General features: G+C 40.0%; 1 protein-coding gene across 2 annotated transcripts in view; it reads right to left on the reverse strand.

Annotated features, from left to right (window-relative positions):
- Positions 1-662: 662 nt before the first annotated feature.
- SH3D19 (SH3 domain containing 19) overlaps positions 663-12,984 on the reverse strand; it is an 84,100-nt gene continuing 71,778 nt past the window's right edge. For both annotated transcript variants that reach the window (XM_065692658.1, XM_065692665.1), the window contains exons 13-20: positions 12,385-12,457; positions 11,939-12,069; positions 9,336-9,394; positions 7,454-7,641; positions 7,148-7,200; positions 6,440-6,626; positions 5,401-5,498; positions 663-4,055 (exon numbers count right to left, since the gene is read on the reverse strand). In XM_065692658.1, the coding sequence (XP_065548730.1) occupies positions 3,939-4,055; positions 5,401-5,498; positions 6,440-6,626; positions 7,148-7,200; positions 7,454-7,641; positions 9,336-9,394; positions 11,939-12,069; positions 12,385-12,457 (906 nt within the window). In that variant the 3' untranslated portion in view covers positions 663-3,938. The remainder of the gene's footprint in view (positions 4,056-5,400; positions 5,499-6,439; positions 6,627-7,147; positions 7,201-7,453; positions 7,642-9,335; positions 9,395-11,938; positions 12,070-12,384; positions 12,458-12,984) is intronic.

The following is a 12,984-nucleotide window of genomic DNA, read 5'->3' on the forward strand; positions in this document are numbered from 1 at the left end:
TTCCTTTCAGCTGTATGTCTGAGGAGTGTACGTTGCAAAAAGGCTAGTCCAAGAGGATCTGGGGAAGGAACAGGAACTTGTTTTATTCATGTTGGTTTTAATTTATATTTTGGAACAGTAGTCTGCTGGCATTACCATGTAGGCACTGTGGGTAAATGTATGCGTTACGAGTTCAGATGAGGCAGAAGTAAGCAGGAAGGAAAGTTCTGTGCATCCTCTGTATTCTTTGTACAAATACCAGCTGAAAAAGCATGTATGAATAGGAGCAATTGGTAGAGCACGCCTGAGGAATTGCTGATCAGCCCAGGGTCAGCTTGTGCATTTGTCTGAAATGATCTTGCCATGGTGAGTAATGCTTCACTCCTGCGTGATACCTGCAATGACAGCTAGTTGCTGCGGGTAGCAAATACAGACTGCTGCAGGTTGTAAGTGTGAAACACACCTGAGTCTGAGGGCTGGAATAAGCTGTGTTACAGCCCTCAGGATTCTTTGAGGGGTTTGGACCACTTGCAAAGTGATGTGGTACTACTGTATTGTTGGTTTGGGGGTGGGTTGTTAGCATTAGTGTTTTTGTTTGGGGTTTTTGTTGCTGTTGGGTTTAAGCAGAATGAGATCCATAAAACTTGTGGAAAGCTCAGGGCTCACCAACTGCAATGCCACTGTGACTTAATTATAAAAATTTTATTGGTTAAATACATTCTTAATTTACAGAGGTACCATAACAAACTTACTGGACTTAACGATTTATTTAGGACACTTAATTGTACACATAACACAGATGTCTTCCTGAAGCTATCGCTAGAGGGTGGGTCAAACAGAAAAGGTTTTTTGATAAATGAGGCTTTTACTATCATACTAATATATGTGGGGTCTAGCAGAATTTCAAGGCTACAGCTGAAATTTGCTGCTATATTGCAGATAGGGTTTGTGCTCCACCTCATTCTCCCTTCTGTTTTGCAAATTCTGTACTGTACACCTTAGGAATTTCACGTTACCATCAATATGCAGCTTCGTGGTGACATGAGGAATCAGTCTTAAGATAATCCCTTCCTGTAAAAGCCGAGCATGGAACTTGTTTGGGTTTTAAGAACTAGGCTGTGGTAGCTGCCTGCAGTAACGCGAGCAGCCTTTAGATGGCACTCCTTGCTCTGAAGATAAGGCTTTGCTGCTCTTCCTGCCCTGCGTGATAGGGAGGAGGTGGTTCAAATAACGCAGTGGCCTTAGGCACTGACTTTGCACATTCACTGGAAATTACAAAAAAACCCCAACCAAAACCGGTCAATACACAGTTATAAAAAGGGGACGAAGAAGTTGGGGAAAAAAAAAATAGAAAAAGTCAGTTCTACTTTTGAGACTTGTATCAAAACCTTAGAAAACTGCCAGACAAACAGTAAGTAAACATCATACACTTCAGCCTTATCCACCACCCCAGTGATGTGGTGTGTCTTGGGAGGACCTGGGTATCGTGTTGGTGTGGGCCCTGCTTGGTTCTGCTGATCTCCTCACACTGAGATCGCTGGAGGGTCAGGGACTGCAGTGGCCCAGGTCATGGTGGAAGAAGCCTGTTCTCAGTAGGGTGACCCACTCAAAGCTTGTGGTTGAAAAGCCTTCAGTGGGCTTGCAGGAGTCAGACAAACTAGATAGCTGTGTGTTTCCTTGGATTTCTCTAGATAGAGATGGCTGTTTTATTGGAATAAACAAGAAGAACCTTTGAATCTCCTGGCAGGATAGCTTGGGGAGTGGGTTGTCCTTGGTGGATTTACTTACACTGAAGTTTGATTCCACAGGAGTTCTGGACAGGCTTGCTAGGGATGTTAAAACTGAATAACAGGTATATAAATTATCATGTTCCCATCTTTCTAGAATAGCACATGATTTATGATTGTTTCTGTGTTTATCCCATTAATGAAAGCAGAAATCCAGTTTCTGCTTAATTAAAACTGTGTGATCTGCCTCCCCCAGTTGTGCGAATGGTATTGCTGCAGTTTAAATACATAACATTTCACATTCATGAAGCTTCTAGAGAAATAAAAAAAGGAGTACTAAGGTCTATGTCTGTGCACGTACTGTGCCATAACTGTGATTGATAGTGCAGAGTAAACCAGTGCTGAGGACATCATGCCTGTGCTACATGTTCCTCGGGCTCACTTCAGCTGAGCTCCAGTCTGCTGCTGATACTGATGCCCAGTCCCTGCTGTGGGGAGTCCTGTGCCTGCTGTGATGGTAATCAAAGTGAAGTGCACAGGGAGGGAAGGGTTGTCCTCACCAGTTTGCTTAGATACAAAATTAGATGCACCCCAATCTTTGGCAGCAGCAGGTACTTGTCATAATATTACACCTCCCGTTGATAAAGTTGTAGGCAGGTATGTGACTAAGTTAAAAGTCAAGACCAAGATCAGTCATGATGCCTTTAGTTTCCAGCCTCCATCCACCACTCAACTGTTGACCCTTTTGCAACCTGAACTTCCAGATCCACAAGAAAATCCTGTAGAAGTATCCCGATACCTAGTTACCTGCATCTCTTCTGCAGTAAGGACTCGTGCTTACAGTTTACTGGTTCCTTTTTGCTATAGTACAAAAGTGCTGGAATACAGTCAGCAATGCAAGAGCCAGCTGCAGGGTAGTGTTTTCTGTTCCAGTCTGATGAAGTCAGCAGTTAATCAAAATGTGTTCAACTATTTTGTCAGAAGCCAGGTGTTGCAGAAAAGGAATTTATAGGAACTTCTGGTAATAACATGAAGGTACCTCAGCCATGTCTCCCTTAGTTTGTTGTTCAAGTCACACTGCTGCTTTTCACTAAATGACTTTGCTTGAAGTAACCTCTTGCCAGGCGTGTTTTCCTTAAGGCCTCAACAGACCATTTATAATGATGCTCAGTATAGTCGGTATGTGGTAACAAACTGGAAACTAATCCCATGTCTGCTGAAAGCTAAAACCAAGGCTGTATAATATTCTTCATGTTAAGAACAGGAATGGTGTTACTGAAGTATGTTCCAGTTCTTGAGTGGCAAATGAAATGCAGGCTGAGCAAAGACTGGCTTTCCACTTTACACGAAGGGGGTGGAGGGGTAAATAGTTGGAATAGTGCAGCTACTGCATGGAGGGGGTCTGAGAAAGCTCAATAAATGCTGTCTGTCACAACTAACTGCAGCTGGGAAAGAAGGGCACAATGGTGCTTGAAGAACAGTGGGCAGTAGGAAAATGTAAGCCTGTATCTGGAAAGGATTTGGGGGGAAGGAGGTCTAAGATGATTCATACCGATTTGAACGTTACTCATTTAGAAGCAAAATACTTACAAGTTTTACTTTTGTGACTTTCCTGTATGAGCAGCTTGGGCTAATAATCGAAGAATATTACACAAGGATTTGCTTTGAGTCTTCCCTCTCATCTGAATTAGATTTGATATTTTTCTGCTATGATGTACCAGTTATCTTCCTTATCTTCTAAGCCATAAAACAAGCAGATTCTACTGCTAATGTGGAAGCCAAGCAGTAATGAAACCTGAATAGCAAACTTGATCTACATACTGAGTTCTGTAGTTAGATCTTAAAAAACCATCTTTAAATTTGGATTTAAAAAAGATTTGAAAGAAGCCCAAAGAAGCTTTATGCAGACTTTGTGCATGATAAATGTAATACCAAATAGTAAATGTACTAGAATGCTATTTTAAGTTAAAATGGTGTTGCACCACAGTATTTCCCTAGTTAGAAACCACTAGAAACCCTGCTTGTATTTGCTCTCAGAGCATTCATGAAGCTTGACTATATACACTGTCACAAAAGACTCCCATTCTCTTATTTGATTTCAAGATACTAGTATGACTGTCTAGAAAAAGTAGTGCAAAACAGTGATAGTCAAAACATGTTGATGTCTTTGCTGTGCCTTTAGGACAGAAAACATTCTCTCCTGTGTGCAGGGAGTACAAAGAGAAGCAACACTCATGGTGCTTTTAGAATCTGAACAAAGTTCTTGGGAAACATCCCAGACTTTCCTTGTATCTCTCCACTCATCCAGTCCTCGTCCACAGATTCCAGCTCTGTTATTATCTCACCTGCCTGTAAGAGAAGGAGTAACATGAGCCTGTGCAGCTTACCCTGCAATGCTAACACATGCATAGCTGATGTTACTCAGAAGCAATTAATACCAATCAAATAGAAGTAGGATATGGCCAGTCTCTTCTATTGGTTGTATCTCTGAGATTGTTTGTCCAAAGCAGCTGAAGCTTCTTTTAGGGTAAATACTTGTCTATATTGAAAAAGCACTGCTGGGTAACTTCTTGTGCTGCTGAAGCTCTCCAGGCAGATAGGTACGTAAGAGAGTTGTCCCACAGGTTCCCTGCCTCCCTTGTTATTTGTGTGTTTCCCTGCGGTTATTAAGCTTTCTTTTCTGAAAATACTTAAGCTTTTCTTTCTTTCCCCTTTTTTAACTTCTTTCAATTTAGTCCCAGTATTTCCCAGCACTTGGAAAGTTTCCAGAGGAAAGCGTCCTCTCCCCAGAAGGAAAACAATCATCTCAGTGTGCCTGTTTAAAATAACCTGCATCTCCTGGGTTTGATCCTTCCTCCTGTTTTCATCATCTCACGCCACACCCTTCATCTGAGGTACTGTCATGGCCCTGGCCTTTCTGCCAGTACCTCTGTTCCCCTTTTCTGCTTTAAAAAATCATCTGTCCTTTCAGCATTGCAAGCAGCTAGTGCCAAAACTTATTATTTTGCTATTTTAGAAAGGAAAATAGGGTGTTCCAGCTGATACACAAAATTTTGGGCCTGCTGTATAAGTCTCTTGTTTCTCAGAAACTTGCTTTTGAGGATGCAGTTAGCTAAGTCATGACTTTGAATCCATAAGGGTATGCTCACTGTTTCTTGTTCATGCTTCTTAACACTATCTGGGCATCCACCAAGTATTTAATTTCTCCCCTTGTTCCTTTGACAGCTTTGTATTGTGCTGCCAAACTTAGGTTTTGCTGTACTAGGTGTCTTTTTGAGTAACTGCTGCTGTAGCCCTGGCACCCTTACTATTATCTTCCTTCTTGTTGCTATCTTTATAGTTTAGAAAAAAAAAGATGTTCCCTTGACCATCTCAACTGGTCAAGAAATGAAAGTACTGCAAAATGAGGTTGGTTTGTTTCTTGTCATGTCTTCTGGATCAGAGAAGTCAGAGGAATTCTGTACCTCCTGACCTCTTTTCAATGTCTTCAGTGAAGACTGCCAATATGAAACAGAAGTGGTAAGGGCAAAATTTTGTTGAGAGACCATTTATAAAATGTGTTAATATCTATTCGTATTACACGTACTTTGTTCTTTCTTGTTCCAAACCTACTTTCACAGTGGATAAATCTTATTTTTTAGCATTCTTTAGCAGCATAAGACCTTTTGGAAAAATGTCTAAGAGAGGTACTTACTTTGAAGGAAAGCTCATCTTCATTTTCTCCATGAAAATCATAAAGAGCTTTGGCTTTTCCTTTCTTTCCTCCTACAGACTGTGACAGCTCTACTCTGGCTGCAGAACATGGACAAGACAAGTTATTTGGGTTGGAATGAAATAAATCTGTTTCCAGAGAAGTTTTCTGTCATTCTCATGTTTTCTCCCCACTACTGTGCTACAGGCTGTCCAGATGGTATTACTATTGCTACTTGGCAAATTCACTATCCTACTGGAATAAAAATCTCTACTGCCACCAGTTCATTTTACAGTACTAACACCTTCTCATGGTTCTGCTTCTACAAGGACTAAAATGGAAGTTCACTTGCGTAACTTTCCAATAATAATAGCTAGTAAAAGCTGTCTTTTCCTCTTTGTACTTGGAGATGAAGCAGCACTTGGTGTGTGCTATTTGCCAGTAAGGTGGAATTTATTTCCTGTCAACTTTCACTCATAGCTTTACTTGCAAAAGCAATGGGAAAAAACAGTGACATTTTATGTCCTCTGTGAAGGTTTTGCCTGCAGTGATTTGGGGACCCAAGAGAAGCTTCGGGAGAGTAAGCAGCCTTTGTTCCTTGCTTCACCAAGGGCATTACAATAGATCTGTGCCAAGATGCACCAGTTGTAGTTATTTACAGTTCTACCAGCTCTTTGGCTATGCTGCAGTGTTTTTCTTCAGCTGAGGGAGGAACCTGGTTCTCCAGTCATCCCCCACACCTTTTGTACCCCTGAATTTCTCCTAAAGGCAGCTCAAGGGTCCTTTTTTGCCTGTGCCTAAACCACACTTTAAACCATCCTATAATCTGCATTACCTCCCAGATAACTTACTGACTAGAGCATTATATTGCCATTAGAAAGAGTGGTTCAACACTTACTTAGTTTAAGCTTTAGGATATTAAGGACCGCAGTGGTGTGTGGCTTGTTAATGCAATGGAATAGTTGGGTTCTCCCAGAACCCAAATGCCATGACTGTCACAACCCAAGGAATAATGAATTGCCATCTAGTAGGAGCACTGTACCTGAACAGATCTGAACAAAAACTGCTGGGAAAATCCCTTCCTTTTCATTCAGTCTTCCTCTATACCACTCTGGATCTACTTGCTCCAGTATTTGGATGTAGTCGCCCTTTTTAAAGGATAAATCGTCTTTGGTTTCTGCTGTGAAATCATGAAGTGCTTCACACCACTGTACTGAGCGTCTGTTGTTCTATTCAAGTGAACAGAAGAAATGCATTAATTTTAGAAGCGTTAATGGTGCCCATAAGCTGATGGATGCTGGTGAAAGCAGCTGTACAGAACACGGGTGTCCTGACTTTCTCTCATACAATAGCGTTGCTGCAGATGTAGACGAGAATGGCATTTCAGCAATTACCACAGAATTTCATCTGGGCTCAGATGCATTCCTTTTTATCACTGATGGCAGGGGACAGGATTAATCAAGTCAAAATTAGACCACTGCAGCAATACTTAAAATAGAGCTAACAAGAATGTGCCTCAGCACAAAGGATAAGAATTTATTGATGTTAATTTGCCAGGAGCTATGAAGTCAATCAGTTTAGGCCAACTGTCAGATTTCAAGATGGGACCAAGCAGCATTGTGTGCTGTGGGCGTTATGTTACATCCAGGGACAAAAGTTATGCAGCTAATCTGACATTAGAATAGAAAGTCTGTGTAAAACTATGAAAATGCTGTTTAAATTCTGGCCCTCACCTACAAAGTTTTATTACCTGAGGAAGGGAAGAAGAAACCTCCACCTTGTTCTTTAGTGTTGCTCCTGTACCTACATAAGTAAAGCACAACTTAGAATGACAGCAACGACTATTCAAAACCTTACTAATGATAGAGATTTTAGATATTTAAAGTTATTATTAAGAATAGCTTCTTAAGAACTCCTACTATTCCTTTTGGGTTTTTCAATGTGTCTTTTCTCTCGTTCTACCTCCTTCCTGCACTCATTGTCCTTTTGCACTTTTCTCCTATACACATGCAGTACAAAACCATGTTCCTGAAGATTTTTGCAAACATATTCTTACCTGTTCCAGGCAGATCTTCAATTACTTCCACGAAGTTCAAGGGGAAGATTCCAGATATGCCTCTGAGCTCTCCTTTGGCCCACTCCTCATTTACATAGTCTTTCAGGATAATAGTTTCACCTTCTGAAAAACTGAGCTCATCTTGCTGATCTCCGATATATTCAAATCGTGCTACACATCTTGGGCCTCTGCACAAAAATCAAGAGAGAAACTGACTTGCCTTATTTATTATTATTGCCCACTTAATAATATGCCAGCATTGTTCAAAATGTGGACTGATACGATAATTTAAATAACAGAATGCACTGAAGACAAAACGGGTGGAAAATCAATGTCTAGCCCTGGTTCTCATCTCTGCTTTATGAGGAGGATGAAAGAGCTGGATGCAACTTCTGCATCACAATCCCTGTTACAGTATTTTGCAGAAGACCCTATTTCTCTTCCAAACAACAAAAACAATGTCATTTTGTTTCTGGGCTACCTGACACATTTTATAGTTTTGCCTATATCCAAGTAAGCATCCTGATACACTTATGTTAAGAACTTGACATTTTTTTTGAGCAAGCACCAAATTTAGATGCAGTCAAGCATGGGTAGGGGGTGGGTGTTGTGTATTTGTCCCAGATCCCAAATGCATGGAGGTTTCACAGGGGAAAGATAGTTTTAATCTACTTTGACAAACTTCATTCTGTAAAATCCATGCCAGGCATGGGGAAATAACTTATTTATCAATGAAACATCAATGAATCTGATAAATTTCACATAGTTTGTTGAAATGCTGAAAAAACCCTATATTTTTCTTCCTTTAAATATATGTAATAATGTAATAAACTAATAATGAAATAATAAGAAATTAAGAAATTTTTTAATCTCTCAGACATGAAAAAAGTGGTAACAGGCTTTAATTCTTTATATAGCATCACAACATACAAGCATTGTCTGTAGCTTGATTCTCACCTCTGTCCCCCACTCCTATTTTTGCCAAAGCTTCGGGACAGAGCTAGCACTACCTGTTTCTTTCTTAGCTGCAGAAGCAGCTTTTAAAAATAGTTTCATTTAAGGCAAGCCAAGCTCAATCTGAAGAACAAACTGTATCCCATTGATACTAATAGTTCCTCTCTCTCCCGGAATTTGTTTTAATTGGTGTAATGAATGATTACAAAATCCAATAAATCATCATTGAGTAAAAATAGCACAAAAGATGTTTCTTGCCCACAGATCTTAGTACAAGTGTTTGCAGATCGAAATGAATGTGCTTGAAGTATATTTGATAATTTCATTTGGGGAACTTTAGATTCACCTGTATAGTTATACACTTTAAGGTTTGATAGATTACTTAAAGTACAGCTATATTCTGTCCCACTTTATCTTGTTCTTTCAAATGAGTGGGAGCCCTACCACATTGTGTCTTAAAGGGATACTGGAAGGAAGCTGGCAAGGCCAGGAGCAATGAGAGAAGTGTGCAGTGCTGCTCAAGTTCATCAGATCGGTTCACAGTCTCTGTAACCAGTTTGCATGAAGAATTATGGGAAACGCTCCTCTAATACAGCTCGTAAGAGGAAGAAAAGTAAGTGAAGGGGGACTATATCTACATGAACATTTATTATAAACATTACAACATTTATCTTTTAAAAACGAAGTGTCCTACCAATTTTTTGAAGCCACAAAGTGAGTTGTAAGGGGTTTGGTTGTTTTTTTTTTTACCTGAATACGATGTTTTCACCAAAAACTGTCAGTTTTGAGAGCTTGATTTTTAAAATATATTTTGGTGAATAAACTGTTCATCATATTAACCTCAATGCAGATAACGCTTCAAAGTTATCTTTCTTTTTACTTCCTAGTAAATCAACACAAAAAAGAAAACAGTATTGATGTGACTCACTTAATACATTGTGATGAACAGGGTATTCTTCTCCTGTTGCCTTCTTCTGGAAGATCAATCTAATAAGACAGCAAAATAAGTAAAATCTTCCATTTCAAGCTCACGGCAACATAAGTACAATAAACTTGGAACCAGTTACAATAATCTTTTTTTCAGGTAGGCATCAGCTCCAGTTGTGACCTCCATGTGACACTCTATACATGCTACGATATTTGATGATATTAATGTAGATTTCAGTTTTGTATGCCTGACTTCTCATTTTTCCAATCTCATGCAAACAAGGAGCTCTATTTAATGTTTTCTGTTGTGAAACTGATTTGCTGTCTCTGCTTGGGGCTTGACTGACAGAATATGGGACTGGATGCAACTACATGTTGTTGCATTTAACTCCCAACTTTCAATTGGTAATTGTTCTCTATTATTTACTAGCACAGTATATTACAACAGACAAAATTATTGTTTACACTTATCCTGTCTGGGCTCTGGTAGCCAGCTGTCCTCCAAACACAAACACATCTCACAAATCTCACTTGAATTAGAGAAAGACAATGTAGAAAATCAATACATAGATATATCAAACAGACACCATTCAATGCCTTTATCATAAGAGGACTTCAGCTGTATTTTTGGTATCTTATTTATGACATGAAAGATGATCTGTGAGATGTGTAAGACTCTAGAGACCCTGGCGAGGAGCTTTGAGTTACAGTTTGCTATCAGTTCAATAAGAATGTTTCATTAGCTAATGTGAAGGACTGGAGATCATGCTGCCTTTTAGGACAAATAATCTTTGCCATGCTCTTTTCTAGAGCAGCTGGCACTTGTGGTGCTCTGAAAGTTCCAAGTAACAACCATGTATTATTGCTGGGTATCCAGACCTAAGCTGTTACCTAGCTCAATACTGTAAACCACACTGTAGCGTATAGTATAGAGGCCTTGTATCAACATCAAATCTGACATGAATGAAGTCCTCAGTAAATCAACCTCTTGTACTGTGCTATTTTTTGACCCCCCCTTTTTTTTTTTGAAACAAAAGATTTTTGCACTCAAAGGGTAACCACAACTAAAACAGAAATTTAAAACACATCTTCCATAGCTTTCATGAAGTTGTATCTGTCTGTATCAATGCCGAATTCAACCCAAATAGCCCTTTCAGTGTTTTAACATAAAATCTTTTCTCTGTTAGCTATCAGTAGTAACAAAAGCTTTTAAATTAAATTGTTGGTCTGTGTAGAAGCAGCTATTCAATTTAGCTAACAAATCTTTCTCATGAAAGCGAACCAAGCATGGTTCCATTATTACTAATGCCAAGTTTAGTTTTTATTCTTCAGTATTTTTCTTAAAATCTTGGAACACCATTACAAACAAAACAGACACCCTGTACTCTCTGTTCGTTACCAAATACTTGGTATTGCCCATGCAGTGGCAGTGCTCATCTCTGCCAGCTGTCCTGGCTTGACACAGACACTATCTTTAATGGATCATAGCATACCACATTGGAAGGCACCTCAGAGATCATCTGGTGCAACCTTCCTTGGGAAAACATAACCTAAACTAGATGTCCCAGCACCCCGCCCAGCCAAATCTTAAAAAGTGCCCAGTCCTGGAGAATCTACCACTTCCCTGGGAGAGTATTCCAATGGCTGATTTTTCTCATTGTGAAAAATTTTCCTCTTATTAAGCTGGAATCTCCCCAGGAGTAAGTTGTGCCCACTTGTGCTCTTCTCCAGGTGAAATGGATGCCCATGTGAATGCCCGGCCATAAAACTGCATCCTGGTGTCAACTTTAGCATTCCTCCATGTCCATATGGCTGGTGTGGATAGCCTAAGGGCCCCTTCCACTGTCACAGAATGGACTTTAACTTCAGATTCAGGCTTGCAACAGATTTGACCCAGCTTTCGATGCAGTGAACCATACTGTATCTCTTTTAAAGATGAGGAAGTAAATTAATTGCTATTGGGCTCCAAAACAGCACCTGTCTCTTGCCTGCCATTTACTGTCACATTCAGTAACAGGATTGTTTTAAGCTGCTCATTTGCAACAACACAATCTCCTTGCACTGTGCCAGCACCACCACTTGTGCAGCCACTTAGTAAGCCACTTAGGCAAATTGATCCAGCTGGAAAAAAAATATTCTAGGAAGAAAAATACCATGCTTCATTGGGCCCAACTGTTGCCTTGACCTATTTCACTACATGGTTATGAAAGTGGTGATTCCAGCACAGTTCAAGAGACAAGAAAATGAAACTGGGAGATTGGGGTGAGGAACGAAAAGGAACCATCTTACAGGGTGTTGATTCCTACATGCAGCTGTGAACAACTAATCTGCTCTGCAGACCCTGAGAAACCACCCAGGTTAACAAAGAAAATCTGGTAAGGGCCGTGATTTTCTCACTTGGCTTCAAATGATAGCAAGACAATCCCCATAACGCAAGCTGGTCCTGCCAAATCAAGCATCTTTCTAATACCATACAAACAATATCTTCTGTCTTCTGTACTGCCAGAGGGAAAAGAGATTATGTAAATATAGAATGTAGTTAAACAGAACCAGAAAACAAATGCAGCAGGATCTTATGTAGCAATAAATACAAAGCCTACATACAACTACTTTAACAAAGCTGGCAGGAAATATCCCTGTGCGATTCCCACATTTTCCTCTGTACCACTCAGTATCGATTTTCTCCAAAAGACAAACAGTATCTCCAGAATGGAGTTCCAGGTCATCAGGATGCTCTGTAAGACAGCATCATTTCAGTTAACAGTAGTTGTCACACTCACTGATTTTCTTTAAGTAAAACTTTCTTAATATACATATCACAGACAAAACCAGAATGGGTTTTCAAAAAGTCTTAATTACATTTGATAAACTAATTTGCTTTAACTAAAAGACTAGCCCAGCTATAGCTAAACCCATGGATTTGAATGACTCTACATTCAGGCTTTGCAGGCTGAGCTTCCTTATCATTTTTAAGCAATAATTCCTAATAAAATTCCAGTTTGAAAATCTGGGAGTAAAAACAAGCTTCCAGAATATTCACATTTGCTTACCTGCAGGAAAATCATGCAGGACTACAGCATGAGGTGCACTCGTGTCAGAAATTTTTGGAGGGTGGTTTGAATCCTGACAACATATAAATATATGTAGTTTATAAATCATGGAAGATACAGAGATTCTCTGTTACGTGCTCTGAAAGTAATTTTCTGACTTTAGACACCATGTTTTTCTGGTATCAGGTTATCACCTTTGGAGGCAACAGTTAATATTGGTTACAGAGCTATGGGACTGAATCCTGTATGCCTTTTGCTAGTGTAAACCAGAATACATTTCATCAAAATCTACTTTTGAGCCAGTAAACTGAAGGAAAGGCATGTAACTTTTCCCAGTATAGACAAAGCCTCAGCAATTTGTGGGTCAGAAACCTGGAGCACTGGCATCAATTCTCATTGCAAGGGTTGTGGTCAAGTTTTGCACTGCTGCTCAGTACCGCATGCTGCCAGCCACTCTTGCTTTCTTCGAGGGAACACCCCAGCCCAACTCTCCCCAGTACACTCATCAGGGACAGCACATGTGCCTCTCAGCATTTCAGAGGGTGATCAAGCCACAAGGCCTTTGCTTACCAGAGGATAACTCTGAGGGGAAGAGACAGT

The sequence above is a fragment of the Lathamus discolor genome, chromosome 1 (assembly GCF_037157495.1).
Source record: "Lathamus discolor isolate bLatDis1 chromosome 1, bLatDis1.hap1, whole genome shotgun sequence".
Lineage (NCBI taxonomy): Eukaryota > Metazoa > Chordata > Aves > Psittaciformes > Psittacidae > Lathamus > Lathamus discolor.